Source organism: Camelus bactrianus, chromosome 18 (assembly GCF_048773025.1).
Source record: "Camelus bactrianus isolate YW-2024 breed Bactrian camel chromosome 18, ASM4877302v1, whole genome shotgun sequence".
Lineage (NCBI taxonomy): Eukaryota > Metazoa > Chordata > Mammalia > Artiodactyla > Camelidae > Camelus > Camelus bactrianus.
Window position 1 is genome coordinate 28,144,936 of NC_133556.1, and position 16,444 is coordinate 28,161,379.

Sequence of the window (16,444 nt, forward strand, 5' to 3'; positions counted from 1 at the left end):
CCACAGGTGATCTTCCAGCTCCGAGCGAAGCAGTGCGTGGTGTGCGGGGAGCGGGCCCGCGGCACTGTCCTGAGGCCCTGCCAGCACCGTGTGCTCTGTGAGCCGTGCGCAGCCGGCGCACCCGAGTGCCCCTGCTGCACGGGGCAGCCCCTGCCATGGTGACAGTCGCCTCGCCGCCCACATCCTAGTGCCACCGATGTCGGGACCCTGGCCCTGGGCAGCCCCTCCACGGTCTTGCACTGTCCTCGCAAACCCTGACGGCCCCTTGGGGCTTGGCGGGCCTGACACTACTGTGACCGGATCCTGGGAATTCAGTCCTGTGAAGCACTTTGTAGATCAAGGAGTTGAGAGGCAGATGTTCTGAGTTGCTATAAGCTGCTTTTAGGTTCATGTTTTTAATATGCGATAATATGAAGCTTTATATGTGTACTGTGAACAGAGTATTTCATATCAGTCTATTGTTAATCCATAGTACGTAAATATATTAGGTTTCATATTCTGAAATTAGTACTTATGAAGTGAGCATTTATCTAGTAGTGAGAAATTCCTAGGATTTTTACAGTTTTAAAATTAAGTGCAAACCAATAGTATTTATAGCAGAGTGATTATTGAAAGGCACGTATACATTTAGATGTTTCTAATTTTATGGAAGGAACTCACTTCCGGAACACGTGCACGTTAACGTAAACTGGAGCGTCATGGTGACAGCGCCACGCCCCTCAGTCCTCGCTCAAGTGCCTGTGCCCCGGACCACGGAGAAGCCGCTGGACTGTTGGCAGTGACAGTGAGAATGGCAGCGGGGGTCCATTGGGGAGGGCTTTATGCTAATGTCACACAGCTGTGTTCTGAGCACTGTGACGGGCAGCGCTGCTCCCCACTTCCCAGAACCTCGCCCACGGTCACCCCACCCGCGTGGGAGACACCCACCAGCCTCCAGGGCGACCCTGTCACCGGACCTCCTCATCCAGGTGTCATCACTCGTGTGATCACAGGTTGGGGAGGACCTGGCTGCTGAGAAGGGGTGGAAAGGCTGCTGGGTATGGGTTGGAGTTCAGTGACGACTTCAAGCTTTTCTGTCTGCATTGGGTCACTTTTCCTGGGAATCTGGGAGGAAGTAAAAGATGTCTATAGTTGACCCGGACTCTGCTCTCGGCAAGGCAGATCTGTATTGGCACGAGAATCTTCCCAGAGCCTACGGCTGGGCCGGAGCAGGGACGGGATGCACCCTCCTCCCGTACGCCCGGGGCTGTGCCAAAGACTTTCTATAGCATTTTTTAGAAGTGCAAAGCGACTAGGTAAAAATTTTTATCAGTGACCAAATTAGAATGTATTTACTATAGTGAGAGGTTTAAAACCTTTTTTAATGTAAGACAAACTGATAGGAAAGTTACGTCATTTAAAGGTGGATCCACAGCCCTGCGCAGCCCACCCGCTGCTAACGGTAACTATGACTCAGTTGTAGTGAATCTACTTTGTTTTTAATTATAGTGATGATTTATTAGCTCTTAGAAATTAAGTATATTTTGTGCTACTGTTATCACTGTTTAAAATTCTTTATTTTTATTAATATTTATGCACTTGTTTCCCATCTCAGGCCTTCGGTCTCTTTTGGGCTAACAGGACAATGTTTATCATTGACATCTAGGCTAGGCTAGACATTTTCAAATTATAAACAAGAACAACTAAGCTTTAGGTGTATTTATAAGCTACTCTGGGCAGTTCTTTCTGTGGAGTTTGGGGGATGGGAGGTGCAGGGCTCACAGGGGTTCTCTGGCTAGGGCTGGAGGCACATCCCCGGGCACTCGCTCCTCCCAGATTGGGGCTGGCTGTGAGGACCGGTGTGCAGCCGGAAGACCAAAGAACCACCCGGGGGGCGCCTGGGCCATACCTGCAGCAAGCTCCCACGGTCCTTCCCACCCCTGCCGCCTGGCTGCAGTGGGCCTGGTCGTCTGAGGTATCCACCCTGCGCAGGCGGTGTCTCAGGGTGTCACCGTCCTGCATGCGGGGAGGGCCGGGTGTAGCGGACGCAGCCGCGTGGTGCTCGGTGAGGCCATTGTTCTTGCTGCCCTGATCTGTCAGCCCCTGGGTGTTCAGTATTAGTAGTGATGTTACAATCTCACACCATTTGTGTAACTGGACAGCAGACCTCGACTCAGTGTAGAAGCCTCATGAGGGTTAATATTTATGGAAGCCCCCAGCTGTTGTATGTTTTGAGTATTTAGATGAGAATGTTATTGGAATGGAATTTTCTTAATCCAGAAGGTAGTATTTATAATGCATAATCATTGTAGTGAATTGTTTAAAGTTGTTAACACTTATTTCAATTTTTTTACACTATAGCATTTATGCAATGGTTTACAGAATTCATGGAATTATTTTTATCAGTATGAAAATTAATTAAAACTTGGAATCTTTGTTTTGTCTGCATCTTTGAGTATAACCTGGAGAGCTGCCTGGCACAGAAGGAACAGAGGATGTGCATCCTTGGGCCCGAGACTCCTTGCTCTGCCCCAGATCACAAGGTGTTCTCACGCAGTCCGGGGTCACCTTGTAGGTGCTCTGCTGTCCTGGCTGTGGGTGTCTTGGAGCCTAAGTTCTCAGAGCTGGAAGTTTCTGCCAAAACACCAGGCAGCAGGAGGTCAGGACCTGACCTGCAGGAAGCAGGTCCCAGGGGGGCTTGGCCCAACCCCTTAGGCACGACTGACCTGCAGGCTTCACATAGGGGATGCCATGCTGGGTCAGCATACTTCTCAGTTTTTTTACCTCCTTTGACAGGGCTTTATGTGCCTAGAACAGAACAGTTCAAAAGGAGACTTCAGCCCCTTGAGGGAAGGAGTGCCACCCTGCGTCCAGGGTCCCCACCTGTACCTCACTGCAGCTCTCCAGCGTCTCAAACACCAAGCCCTTAGTGCCTCCTTCCTGCTGTGCCAACTCGCTTTGTTCTGGAGTCTTTAAGTAGCCAGCATCCTCAAAAATTGCCCGGAGCAACTTCTCATAGCCCTGAAGGTGGAGGATGACGAGGAAGCAGGCAGCTCGGGCTGCAGTGCACCCAGCCCAGGGGCCACCCGCCCCTGCAGCTCACCTGGGAGGTGATCAGCTCATCTGCCAGGTCCTGTTCCACCTGGTCCCACCTCTGCTGCAGGGCCGCAGGCAGGGCCGGGTACACTGAGAATCCAACAGAAACGAGACTTAGGTGAGCCCCTCTGCCCCCACCTCCATGCCCCCAGCTGCCCGGGCACCTACCTAACAAGGAGTGGGGGTGGCAGACGAGGGGTGTCTCGAACGTTAGTGAGTAGACACAGGTGCTCGGCTCAGACACGTGGGACAAGCGGTTGCTTTTGCCACAGGTGAGCTCCACCTAGGGGGTGGACCGTGTGAGTGGGTGGGGGACGCTGGGCCCCCCAAGTCCGGCCCCCTCCCACACAGCCCACCTTGCTCTGCCGGCTCCGGGACTGGCAGGAGTCGCCATCCCTCATCCACATGCCCCTGAAGGTATTGTTGTTGATTTCCCACTCGTGCCAGATGCTGGGGAGGAGCGCAGTGCATGAGGCTGGGGTGTGGAGCGGGGTGGATGACAGACAGAGGGACACCACCCCCCGTTGCCGCAGCCACCTGCCCCCGCCCCGCTCACCCAAGGATCCCGCTGTAGGCGTTCCAGCGGAAAGTCTGCTCATGCTGGGTCACGTTGTGGAACGGGCAGAACTCGTACTTGTACCTGGGGGCACAGTGCCATCAGGGGGGTCCCAGCCCCTGGCCACGCCTGCCCCTCCCCTCACTCACGTGGACTCCACCAGGCCGAAGCACTTGCCAGAGAGTCTGAAGAGATGCGCGGGCCCTGGAAGGGGAGAGCACGGCACGCTGAGTGGGCAGGCGGGCAGAAATGGCAACCCACAAAACCAGGGCAGTTCAGAAAAAGAGCTAGTGGGTTTAAACTTTAAAAATGGAGCGAAAGAGCTTGAGTGCATCAAAGCCAAGTACCAAACTAGGATGCTCCAAGCTCATATCTGAAAACATCAAAAGAACCACCAGAAACCAGCTATGCTAACTTTCCAGTTCTGGAAAACAGGTCTCCAGCAACCAAATGAGTATCACACAACAAAGCCACCTTAAAGCTTGAAAAACAAATCCTATGGCCTGTTCACTGGCCCTCTTCCCAGCGTGGTTCGGCAGCATCCCAGCCTTCCTGTTTTGCCCAACTCAGATTCCAGACAGGAGAGGGGCAAGAGGCTATGGGTGGACTCACAACAGGCCACCCAGGGCTCAAGAAGCTGGGGCGACTCTTGGAGAGATGAAGACATCCAAAAGCAGCCCTGCCCATGGCCACCCCCAGCCTAGTGGTAAAGGATACCCTGGCACAGCCCGGTAGAGTTTTCAACAAAACAGTGCAAGGCATACAAAGCAACCACCCAGGAGAAGCCCAGACACTGGGCTGACTGAAGAACAAGTGTCTTAAATATGCTCAAAGAACTGAAGGCTATCATGGAAAGGAACCATAAAAATAAGGAGCTGAAGAAGATTTGAGCAGAGAAAAGAATCAACGAAGAGACAGAGAAAGACACTGTTGGATACACTGTGGGAGTCCCCAAAGGAAAAAAGGGGGCAAAGAGATCATCTGAGGAAATTACTTTCCCAATTTGATAAAAGCTCACTGAACTTGGAGTTAAGAGACCCACACCAAGACACAGAGTAAAAATGTCAAAAGCCAGGTCAAAAGCAGCAAGAAGTGACCTATCACATCAAGGGGTTCTTATTAAGATTACCAGCCCATTTCTCTGCTACACTTCGGAGGCCAGAAAGGAGTGAGATGAAAGAAAAACTGTTAACTGAGGGCTCTATATCCAAAAAACTATCCTCCAAAAATGAGAGCAAAGTCAAAATACTCTTAGATAAACCAAAGCGGAGGGACTTCATTACCATGAGGCCTGCTTGGGAGGGAATTCTTCCAGTTACCTCCAGTAAATACACAGGCAAACCACAAAACAGTGCTGCGATTCTAATCTGCAAATCTACAGGATTTAAGAAACAGATGCATGAAAATAATTACAAATCTGTGTCAGCGGGTACACAATGTATAAACAGGTAATTTCTGAAATCAATAACAAAGTTGGGTGAGGGGCAGAGCTGTACAGGAGAGGTCTTTGAATTTATACCAACCTCAGTCGTGTACAAATTAGACTTTAATAGCTTTATGATGTTATGTAATCCCCTGGCAACCACAGAGGAAATAGCTAGGTAGAATATACACAAAAGGAAATAAGACGAAAAAAAAGTCAAAATATGTTGCTTAGGGAAGTCAACAAAAAGTAATGGAGAGGATGAAGGACAAAAAAAGCTGTAAGACAAATTTTGCTGTTTCCTGTGAATCCTTCCTTAACAATAACTACTTTAAACGTAAAGGGATTAAACTCTTACATTCAAAGGCATAAACTGGCCAAGTGGATAAAAAACTGTGATCCAACTATATAATCTTTGTAAGAGACTCACTTTAGATCAAAGACACAAGCAGGCTGAAAGTGAAAGGATGGAAAAAAAAATACCCATGCAAACAATAGAGCAGAAGTGGCCATACTAATATCAGACAAACTAGACTGTCAGTCAAACGCTCATGTTCAAGAGAACAGAGGATCCTTTTTATTTACTGATAAAAGGATCAGTTCACCAAGACTGTAACAATTATAAACATATGGGCACCAAACATCAGAGCCTGAAAATACATGAGGCAAACACTGACAGAACTGAAGGGAGAAACAGACAGTTCTACAATGCTTGGACATAGAGGACTGATCGACACTATAAACCACCAGGACCTAACAGACATACACAGAATGCCCCACCCAACAGCAGCAGACTGTACAACATCCTCCCGAAAGACCATATGTTAGGCCACTTAATAAACTTAAAAAGACTGAAATCAGTTTCTTTTCTGATCACATTAATCAGATCAAAAGCAGAGCAAATGCAGGAAATTCACAAACATATGGAAATTAACACAACCTTAAACAATGACTGGGTCAAAGAATTCATAGGGGAAACCAGAAAATACTTTGAGACAAAAACAAAACACAAGGTACCAAAATTTATCAGATAAAATGAGAGCAATGCTTAGAGGAAAATTTATGGCTTAAACACATTCAAAACTAAGACCTTAAATCAATAACCTAACTTTTCACACTTTAAGGAACTAGGAAAAGAAGGGCAAACCAAATCCAAACTTAGCAAAAGGAAGAAAATAATAAAGAGCAGGGATAAAACAAATCAGTAAAACCAAAAGTTGGTTCTTTGAACAACAAAACTACAAAATTAAAGCTTGATTTACTACAAGAAAAAAGAAAAGATTCAAGTTACTAAAATCATAAATGAAACTAGGGACATTACTATCAATTTTACAGAAATAAAGAGGATTATAAGACAATAATATGAACAGCAGTATGCCAACAAATTGATAACCTAGGTGAAAATGGACAAATTCCTAGAAGCATACTATTTACCAATCCTTTTCAAACTCTTCCAAAAAAATTGGAGGAACAGTTCCTGACTCAATTTTATGAGGCCAGTGTTACCCTGGTACCAAAGCCAAAAAGACACAACAAAAAAAGGAAAACTACAAACAAATATCCCTTATGAACATCGATGCAAAAATCCTCAACAAAATACTGGCAAGCTGAATTCAGCAGCACACTAAAAGGGTTATACACCATGACTACATGGGGTTTATTCCTGGAAGGTAAGAATAGTTCAAAATATAAAGCCAATTAAGTGTAATACACGCCATTAACAGAATAAAGGGGTTGAGGGGACTAAAACAAAAATTGTTGCAGGAAAAAGCACTTACCAAAATTCAACATGCTTTCATAATGAAAACACTCAACAAAGGAGAAATAGAAGGAAACTTCCTCAACACAATAAAGGCCATACATGCAAAAACCACAGCTACCATCACACTCGATGAAAGACTGGAAGCTTTGCTCCTAAGAGCAGGACAGGACAAGGAATCTCTCAGCACTGCTATTCACTACTCAACACCGTACTGGAAGCCCTAGCCAGAGCAATTAGACAAAAAAAGAAAAAGCACCAAAATTAGAAAGAAGTAAAATTATAATGCCATGTTTGCAGATGACATGATGTAGAAAATCCTAAAGAGTCACCAGAAATCCGTTAGAGCTAACAAATCCAGCAAAGTTGCAGGATACAAAATTAACACTCAAAAACCAGTTGTTTCTATACAACACCCAGACAATCCAACAAGGAAATTTAAGAAAACAATTCCATTTAAAATAGCATCAAAGAAAAAATAATTTTAAGAAAAACTTAACCAAGGAGGCAAAACACTACCAAGGAGGCAAAACACTTTTAACTGAGAACTACAAGATACTGCTGAAACAAAGATAAATAAATGGAAAGACATCTTGTGTTCATGGACAGAAAGATTTACCATTAAGACGTCAATACTACCAAAGTGACCTACTGTTCAACAAAATCCACAGCAAAACAATGACTTTTTTTTTTGAAGGAACACTGGTTGATAACACTGTATTAATTTCACATACACAACATCATATTTCTGCTTCTATATACACTGTGCTCACCACCAAAAACTTATTTTCTGTCTGACCCAATGACATTTTTTTTCCAGAAAACAGAAAAATCCATTCTACAATTAAAATGGATTCCCGAAGAACCCCAAATAGCCAAAACTATCTTGAAATAGAACAAAGTTGAAGGACTCACAATTCTTGATTTTTAAAACTTACTTCAAAGTGACAGTAATTAAAACAGTGTGGTGCTGGCATATGGACAGACACGTTAAGCAATGGAACAGAACAGACGGCCCACAAATAAAGTCCTGGATACGTGTTCAAGTGATCTGACAGGGTGCCAACACCATTCAGTGGAGGAAAGGACAGACTCTTCAACAAAAGGAGCCAGGAGACTGGATGTCCATATGGAGAAGAATGAAGGTGGACCCTCACACCACGTCCAGAAATTAACTCAAAATGGATCAGAGGCTGAAACTACAAAATATAGGGGGAAATCTTTGACACTGGCTTTGGTAGTGATTCCTTGGATATGACAACAAAGGCAAAGGCACCAAAAGGAAAACTAGATAAACGCAACTTCAAAATTAAAAACTTTGCAAAAGAGTGTTGCAGGACAACATACAAAAAGTGAGAAAGTATTTGCAAATCACATTTCTAATAAGGGTAATATCCAGAATATATAAAGAACTCCTATAAAAACAACAACAAAACCCCCAAACAACCCAGCTAAAGAATGGACCAAAGATTACTAGACATTTTCCTGAAGAAGTGACGCAGATAGCCCATCAGCAACATGGAAAGATGCTCAATATCATCGGTCGTTAGGGAAATAAAAATCAGACCCACAGTAAGATATCACTTCAGGCCCATATGAAGTGGGACAGCTATTGTCAAAAAGACAGGGAATAACAAATACCGGTGAGGAGGTGGAGAAACTGGAACCTTTGTGCACTGCTGGTGGGCCTGTAAAATGGTGCACCTGCTGCTGAAAACAGTTTGGCAGCTCCTCATAAAGCTTAAGTAGAGAATTATAAGATTCAGCAAATCGACTCCCGGGTAGGTACCCAAAGGAACTGAAAGCAGGGACTCAGCCGCTGCACACCCACACCCACAGCAGCATAACTCACGGAACTAAGAAACGTAAACAACCCAAGTGTCCATGGACAGACGAATAGATAAAACAGAATGTAGTATATAGGTACCATCAAATATTATTCAGCCTTAAAGAGAAAGGAATTTCTGACACGTGCTGCGTGGATGAACCTTCAAGACATTATGCTCAGTGAAACAGATCAATCACAAAAGGACAAGTAGCAATGATTCCACTTATATGAGACATTTAGTTCATTCCAGCTGCTATAACAAAATACCAGAGACTGGGTAATTTATCAACTACAGAAATTTATTTTTCACAGGTCTCGGGGGTTTGAAGTCTGGGATCAGGGCACCAGCACAGTCGAGTTCTAGTTCACACAGGGCACCTTTCACTGTGTCCTCACACCGAGGAAGGGGCTGGGGGCCCTCTGGAGCCTCTTTATATTATAAGGGCACTAATCCCACTTCTGAGGGCTCCATTCTCATGCCTTAAGCACCTTCCCAAGACCTCACCTCCTAAAACCATCATTTTGCAGTTAGGATTTCAACCTAGGAATTTCAGGGGGACATAACTGGACCATAGCAGAGATCTAGAGTCATCAAATTCAGAGACAGAAACAGAATGTTAAGTGCCAGAGGCTGGGGAAAGAGGTTCAGTTTGGGAACTTAAAAAAGTTCTGGAGATGATGGAGGTGATGCCTGCCCAATAACAGGAATGTGCTTAATGCCTCTGATCAGTACATCTAAAAAGGGTTCAACTGGTACATTTTAGGTATATTTTACCACAATAAAAAAGGGGGGAATTAAAGAAAGGGGGGTGGTTGTATTTTCTTACACTAGCAAAAAGAAAGACCAGAAGACCAAACCATAAAATAACAAATGGAATCAAGGCAGTACAGTATTGGCATAAAAAGACACACAGATCAACAGAATAGAGAGTCCAGAAATAAACCCACACATATACAGTCAATTAATCTATGACAAAGGAGCCAAGAATACACCTAGGGGAAAGGACAGTCTCTTCAATAAATGGTATTAGTTAAACTGGACCACTGTCTGACACCACACAAAAAAACTAACTTAAAGACTTGAATGTAAGACCAGAAACCATGAAAATCCTAGAAGAAAACATTGGTGGTAAGCTCCTTGGCATCAGTCTTGGTGATTTTTAAAATCTGACTCCAAAAACAAAAGCAAAAATAAACAATCAGGACTGCATCAAACTAAAAAGCACCTGCACAGCCAAGGAAACCATCAACAAAATGAAAGGCAACCTACTGGATGGGATAAAATATCTGCAAATCATATATATCTGATAAGGGGCTAATATCCAAAACATGTAAAGAGCTCACACAACTCAACAGCAAAACAAAACAAAACAAAAACAAAAACAAAAACAGAAAACAATCTGATTAAAAAATGGACAGAGGATCTGAAAAGACATTTTTCCAAAGACACAGAAGGAGCCAACAGGCGTATGAAAAGATGCTCACTAATCACTAGGGAAATGCAAATCAAAACCGCAGTGAGACATCACCTCACATCTGTCAGGATGGCTACCATCAAAAGGACAAGAAATAAGTGCTGGCGAGGTTGTGAAGAAAAGGGAACCCTTGTGCACTGCTGGTGGGAATGGAAATTGGTGCAGCCACTATGGAAAACAGGATGGAGAGTCTCCCCAAAATTAAATATAGAATGCCCATACGATCCAGGAATTCCACTTCTGGATATTTATCCAAAGAAAACGAAATCACTAAGTTGGAAAAATATCTGCACGCCCATGATCGTAGCTGCATTATTTCCAAGAGCCAAGGTATGGAAACGACCTAAGTTTCCAATGATGGATATAGAAAATGGGTTGTATGTATGTATGTACGTATGTATGTATGTGTGTGTGTGTCTGTATGTGTGCATATACATATATATATTTACTGAATATTATTCAGCAATAAAACAAGAAATTGCCATTTGCAACATGGATGGATCTTAAGGGCATTATCCTAAGTGAAATGTCAGAGAAAAATAAATACAAATATGATCTCACTTAAGAGGAATCTGAAACACAAAACACCAAGCTCACAGATACAGAGAACAGACTGGTGGTTGTCAGAGGTGGGGGATTGGAGGCAAAATGAATGAAGAGGGTCAAAAGGTACAAACTTCCAGTAATAAAATAGGTCCTGAGGATGTAATGTACAGTATGGTGACTACAGTTGATGATACCAAACTGCATACCTGAAAGTTGCTAAACGTCCTCATCATAAGAAGAGAAGTTCTGGGTAACCATGTGTGGTGTTGGGTATTAACTAGACTCACTGTGATCATTTTGCAGTATGTACAAATACTGCATTATTATGTTGTACAACTGAAACTGATGTCAATTATACTTTAATTTAAAAAGACAAACAAACAGCAAACAGTCCTTGGCAGGGACCACAGTGTAACAAAACGAGGCAGGAAGGAAAGCTCTGGGCGCATCTGCCCTAAAGCTGATGTGTGAACCATGTGAGTGTGCTGACCCGCTCAAAGGTAAAATAAAAGGATGACATTAAAGCCCCTACAGCTGAAATCAAAGCAAACACACTGATCCGTACACAGTAAAGTCACCTCATTGGGAAAAGAATCACTCTCAGTGACTTAAACACATACTGTCACGAGTTAATAGCAGTAATACCGGATTAGCGTTTTTGAAACCATCATACGTATGCTGTAGAATAAAGCAAATAACCATGTGAACTACGTCGGAAGCCATATCCACTGACATCAGACCAAGCCTCCTGGAGGTCCCACTGGAAAACACTGGATAGACAGTCTGAACGCCTGATGCAGTGCAGGAGGCAGGGGGCGGGGGGCGTACTTGGAAGGAGAGAGAGAACTGATTCCTGCTGGTGTGACTCCCAGCAGTGATGGCTGCGATGGCTAAGACGAGGCATAACCTACCCCGGTCTCTGGCTGGAGGATCTGGAACAGAGGGAAAAGACCCAGCAGCTGGAACGTCTGGGTCAATATCAAAAAGTGTGGGGGGGGGCACCCTGCAGGGCTCTTTGGGTGAGCCCTGCATGCACACACACTGCCAAGCAGAGATGTGCTGCCTCCACCACAGAGCAGAGCCCTGTGTGAGTTTAGCACAGCCAGCTGCCTGAACCAACAACACTCTTTCTCAGAAGAACAGAGCCCAGCCAAGAGTGTATTCCAAAAGTATGAGACATATGACAAGGCCCCCAAATACAATCCATACCCAAGAGACAAGGCGGTCCCTAAAGACTGACTCCAACACACACACACACACACACACACACAGATACTGGAAGTAGAAGAGGATTTTAAAGCAGCTATTACAACTGTGTTCAAGGCTATAAAGTAAAATATGGTAAATGAATAAATAGGACATCTCAGCCCATAAACAGAAATTAGAAAAAGAACTGGAAGAAACTCTAGACATGAAAAAAAGTCAGAAATAATTAGTAATTTAAATACAGCAATACATAAAACGTATGTATTAATCATGACCAAGTGGAGCTTATTCCAAGAATGCAAGGTTGGCTCAACATTCAAAAGCCAATGCTACCCACTAAATAAACAGTCTAAAAAAGAAAACCCCAGGGTCATCTCAGGTGCAGAAAAAGCATCTGACAAACCCAACATCCATTCGTGGTAAAAACTCAGTCACCAGGAACAGCAGGGAACATCCTCTACCTGGGAAAGGGCTACAAACACCCCTCTGTAGACCCTGAATGGAAGGCAGGAGACAAGGACCGCCCCCCACCCTACCCTGCTCTCCCCGAATCAGGAGGCCTGGGCAAGGCAAAGGCACATGGATCGGAAAGGGGAAAATACAACCATCTTCATTCCAGCTAATAGAGACAGAAGACATGTTAGACACCACGGGAATGCAAGGAGCAAAATCCAGAATGTGGGAAACAAGTGATCCAGTTTCTTCAATAAATAAACAGCAAGGAAACAGGGAGGGGATCTGTAGCTTAGAGGAAGCTGGAGGACACGTGAGTACCAGTCAAGCACACTCAACAGGCAGGCCTTCAACGCTGGCTCAGGCAAGCCAACCATGTGTTTAAGATGTATGACACCTGGAGGGGAGGGTATAGCTCAGTGGTAGAGCACATACTTAGCATGCACAAGGTCTTGGGTTCAATCTCCAGTACCTGCATTAAAAAAAATTAAAAAAAAATTTTTTTTTAATGTATGAGACCGTATAGACATGTCTAAACATAGGATTTCTATTGATTTGTAAGGAATTACTGCCTTTTAAAAAATGTGATAAAGCTACTGTGGCCATGCCCTTGAGGAGATACACAACAAAACATCTGCAAATAAAGTAAAGTTGTGAAAAGTGTTTCAAAGTAACCTGGTTGGAAAGAAAGTGGGGTGAGGGGTTGGGGCTGGGTGAGGGTGCCTCACATACCCTCCCTCCACTTTTGCACGTGCTTGAAATTGTCCATAACACACAACTTTTTTGAAGTTAAGGAAAAATCATGAGTAAAAACACGTATAGCAAGCACTAAAGCTGAGCACAAGCAGAAACACATGATCCCAACTTCGAGCCAAACTGATGATAGAGAAAAGAGTGGCCTGATCAATGCTGGACCTGGTGCCCTACTGTCCATCTCCGGTTGGATACAGCCTAAAATCAAATCTCTCAATCACTGGTTTCATGGTTAGTAGTAACACTGCTATTGTAAATCTCAAACTATTCTATGTAAATTGTAGGAGAAAGGCAGTGAATAAATTTATGTGACTAAAGAACCCAGCTTTTTAGTATTAGAGAAAAAGATAATAGAAGATAAAGGAAAACAATCTGTGACATTACATTTCAACTGCAAACTTAGAATCATGGGTTTCATCGATGCTTTCAGCACAAATGCATACACGTGTGAATCTGTGTGCATGCTTTTTATCTTGCAATAATCATAGACTTACATGACTCTAGTAGTCTCCAAAACTAGGAAATTGACATCGGCATGATATAATTAACCAGACAACATACTCAGATTTCACAGTTTGTATATGTACTCAGCAATAAGGAAAAACTAGTGATACATACATGCAACAACACAGATGAATCCTCAAAACACAGTGCTGAGAAAGAAGCCAGCTGCAGCCGTGTATGCCATCTGACTCCATGTAGTTGGAGTCCAAGCACGGATGACACTAATCTATAGTAACAGAAACCAGAAAATGACAGGATGGGGGACTCAGAAAGGGACACACAGGAGTTTTCTGGAGGTGGAAATGCTCTCAATCTTGTTTGGCGGTGCTGATTACACAGATGTGCTTGATTTACAAACTCCATCAAACTGAACATGCCAACTATATCTCAATAAAAATTGGGTTTAAATCTGAGCCAATTATGATATTCAAAAAGAAGAGAGAAAGAAAAGAGGGGGAAAAGAAACACTCTTTTCCAACCATAAATGCAAGAAGCACCAGAGAAGTACAAACTCTGCGCTCTTCTGCCCCGTCAGGCTGAACTGTAAGGCTACTGGGGCAGCATGCCCATTCAGTCCTCTAGGGCAGAGAAGAACCTGCCTCCAGCAAACAGACCCTGGCAGACTCAGCCACAGCCAAGTGCAGCCCTCTGACATGATACTGTGCACAGTCCACTGCTTCCCTAGGAAGTACTAGTGCCCAAATTGCTTAACCCGACCATAATCAAGCTTCCAGGCCATTCACAGAGCATACTGGGGAAAGCAGAACAAGCTAATGACCTCATAAACCATACGGACCCAGGAGGTCAAACATTTGGTAAGACAACTGACATGGACTCTTCCAAAAGCCAAGAAAGTTTTTCTAGAAAGGTGGGAGTGGAGGAAACTGTGCCAGATTAAAACTAAAGACACATAATTAACCACATGCATGTACGCCCCTTGACTGATCCTGTTTTGGAGCAGGTCCTCAGACAACTGGGAAATGCGGACATGGATTGGTTATACTATAGAATTATTGTTAATTTGGGAAGTGATGGGGTGGAGAATCCACACTAAGTATTTAGGAATAAAGTGTCAGGATGTTTGTAATGGACATTTAAATCGTTCAGCAAAATGAAAATTCACTTTTCTCAAAGTGAAAAGAGAAGTAAATAAAGCAAAAATGTCAAAATGTCAACTGCTGTACTGAGATGGGGAGTATGCTCGGGTTCGCTGTCCCATTCCTCCGTTTTCCTAGTCATCATTTTTCATAGTAAAAAGCTGGAATAGGTTTATTTAGAATGAAAGCTCACATCTGTACCCTCCATCTCTGATTTCAAGGGTACCCCTGCCCCCACTCCCTGTGGTCCAGGCACCCTTGCTCAAGGCCTTTATTTGGCCACGCCTTTTGCTGGACCCCTCTTCCCTCAAATATCCACATCCCTTACTCCCTTTCCCTCTTCAGCTTTTGACCAAACATTCACTTCTCAATCTTTTCCTAACCCTCCCCCATTTAAAATGGCAATCCCCGCAACATTCCCCCCACCTGCCCACTTTCCATACTCACAGAGCACTTTTCATCATCAAGCAATCAACATTTTACCTACTTTTTCGTTTACTGCTTACCCACCCGCCTCCATTAGACTGTCAACTCCATGAGAACAGGCACAGTACGGGTCGTTCATTTCTGCATCCCCAGCATAGACCTTAACACATGGTAGTATTCAACAGAAAAAGTTCTTGGTTTTTGCTACTCATATTTAATACTCATTTAACGACCACGCCATTCCACTTCTGGGATCCTGCCTCAGGAAACCACTCACGCTGGCATAGAAAGAGACAGTCCCTAGAAGGGATGTTCCCCAGAGCACTGCTTCTATTGGCCAGAAAAATGTAAACACCACCATGCTGGACAACGAAAGAATGCAGAGCCATCCTATCGAATGCTAAGCGCCAAGTCAAAACTCTTCGTACACCATGAAGACACACAACGAGTGACAAAGCAAAGTTAGCAAACCAGCATAGTTACAGTGCTCATAAAAAGACAAAAATCACAGAAAAATTACTACACGTCTCTTACTTGTATGCATGTAAAAGTATAAAAAACGTCTGGAAAGATAAATACCAAAACGCTAACAGAGATCACCTCTATAAAATAAAATTAAAGACTAAGTCCGGGGTAACTCCTCAACTCGGTAGAGTAACGTTCTGGAACCTCAGCGCGCGCTTAAAAAAATAATTTTAGAAGGCTGACAAACGACTGCATGAACCTCCAAACCCAAACTTTCAGGGCCCCTCATCCGAGGCAGCCCTTCCCTGCCTGGCCCACCTCGAGCAGGCTCCCGAGAGCTGACGCTGCCCACCCCGTCGGAAACCCAGGCCAGCTACCTGCTCTATCCCAGGCCCCCAGCACGATCGCGGCTAGGGCCCCGCACTCACCAGACACAGGTGAAGGATCCCTCTTGGGCTGGAGGCGACTGGTCTGGGGTAGGAACGGGTTGTTGAGCCTGCAGGAAGCGGCAGGGTCAGGGGGAACCCGGCCCAGGCCGCCGCTCCCCTTCCCGCCGCACCCCGCTAGGCCACTCACCCGAAAGTGTTGGGCTCCTCCACCACCTTCATCTTGGCGGCACCTGCAGGCGCGGGACCTACGGGGAACAAGCGGTGAGGAAGCGGGTGGGCACATAGTGGCGGGGGCGCGGGGACGGGTCGGAAGGGAGCTCCGGGACGCAGGAGCCTGGAAAGGGATAGAGGAGCGCGGGCGCTGGCCGCCCGAACACTAACCAGGAGCCGCGAGCCCGAGCAACAGCACAAAGCGCGCTAGACTCATCTCCATTGCTGCTGCGCCGCCGCCGCCGCCGCGCGGTCACGTGAGCGCGCCAGTCACGTGCG

General features: G+C 44.9%; 2 protein-coding genes across 5 annotated transcripts in view; one reads left to right on the plus strand and one right to left on the minus strand.

Annotated features, from left to right (window-relative positions):
* UNKL (unk like zinc finger) overlaps window positions 1-2,415 on the plus strand; it is a 41,103-nt gene extending 38,688 nt beyond the window's left edge. For all 3 annotated transcript variants that reach the window (XM_074346612.1, XM_074346614.1, XM_074346610.1), the window contains exon 15: window positions 7-2,415. In XM_074346612.1, coding sequence (XP_074202713.1) covers window positions 7-162 — 156 coding nt within the window. In that variant the 3' untranslated portion in view covers window positions 163-2,415. The remainder of the gene's footprint in view (window positions 1-6) is intronic.
* Window positions 1,535-16,444, minus strand: GNPTG (N-acetylglucosamine-1-phosphate transferase subunit gamma). 2 transcript variants are annotated; one of them, XM_010949927.3, is made up of 11 exons: window positions 16,337-16,444; window positions 16,143-16,200; window positions 15,995-16,062; window positions 3,781-3,835; window positions 3,632-3,715; window positions 3,432-3,525; window positions 3,244-3,358; window positions 3,083-3,165; window positions 2,869-3,000; window positions 2,706-2,787; window positions 1,535-2,613 (listed from the first exon to the last, which is right to left on the minus strand). In XM_010949927.3, exons 1-11 carry the CDS (start codon window positions 16,386-16,388, stop codon window positions 2,516-2,518), a joined length of 921 nt encoding a protein of 306 aa, XP_010948229.1. In that variant the 5' UTR covers window positions 16,389-16,444; the 3' UTR covers window positions 1,535-2,515. The 2 variants fall into 2 exon arrangements, with proteins under 2 accessions (XP_010948229.1, XP_074202717.1); XM_074346616.1 differs by lacking the exons at window positions 15,995-16,062; window positions 16,143-16,200; window positions 16,337-16,444 and adding an exon at window positions 12,757-12,778.

What these genes read in the sequence shown, in the direction of transcription:
- GNPTG (XM_010949927.3), bottom strand. Translation starts at nt 16,388, where the DNA reads ATGGAGATGAGTCTAGCGCGCTTTGTGCTGTTGCTCGGGCTCGCGGCT. An exon ending in CCCGGAGCCGGCAGAGCAAG is followed by an intron (nt 3,359 to 3,431) that starts GTGGGCTGTGTG and finishes TCCACCCCCTAG; the next exon opens with GTGGAGCTCACCTGTGGCAA. An exon ending in CCACCCCCACTCCTTGTTAG is followed by an intron (nt 3,166 to 3,243) that starts GTAGGTGCCCGG and finishes TTGGATTCTCAG; the next exon opens with TGTACCCGGCCCTGCCTGCG.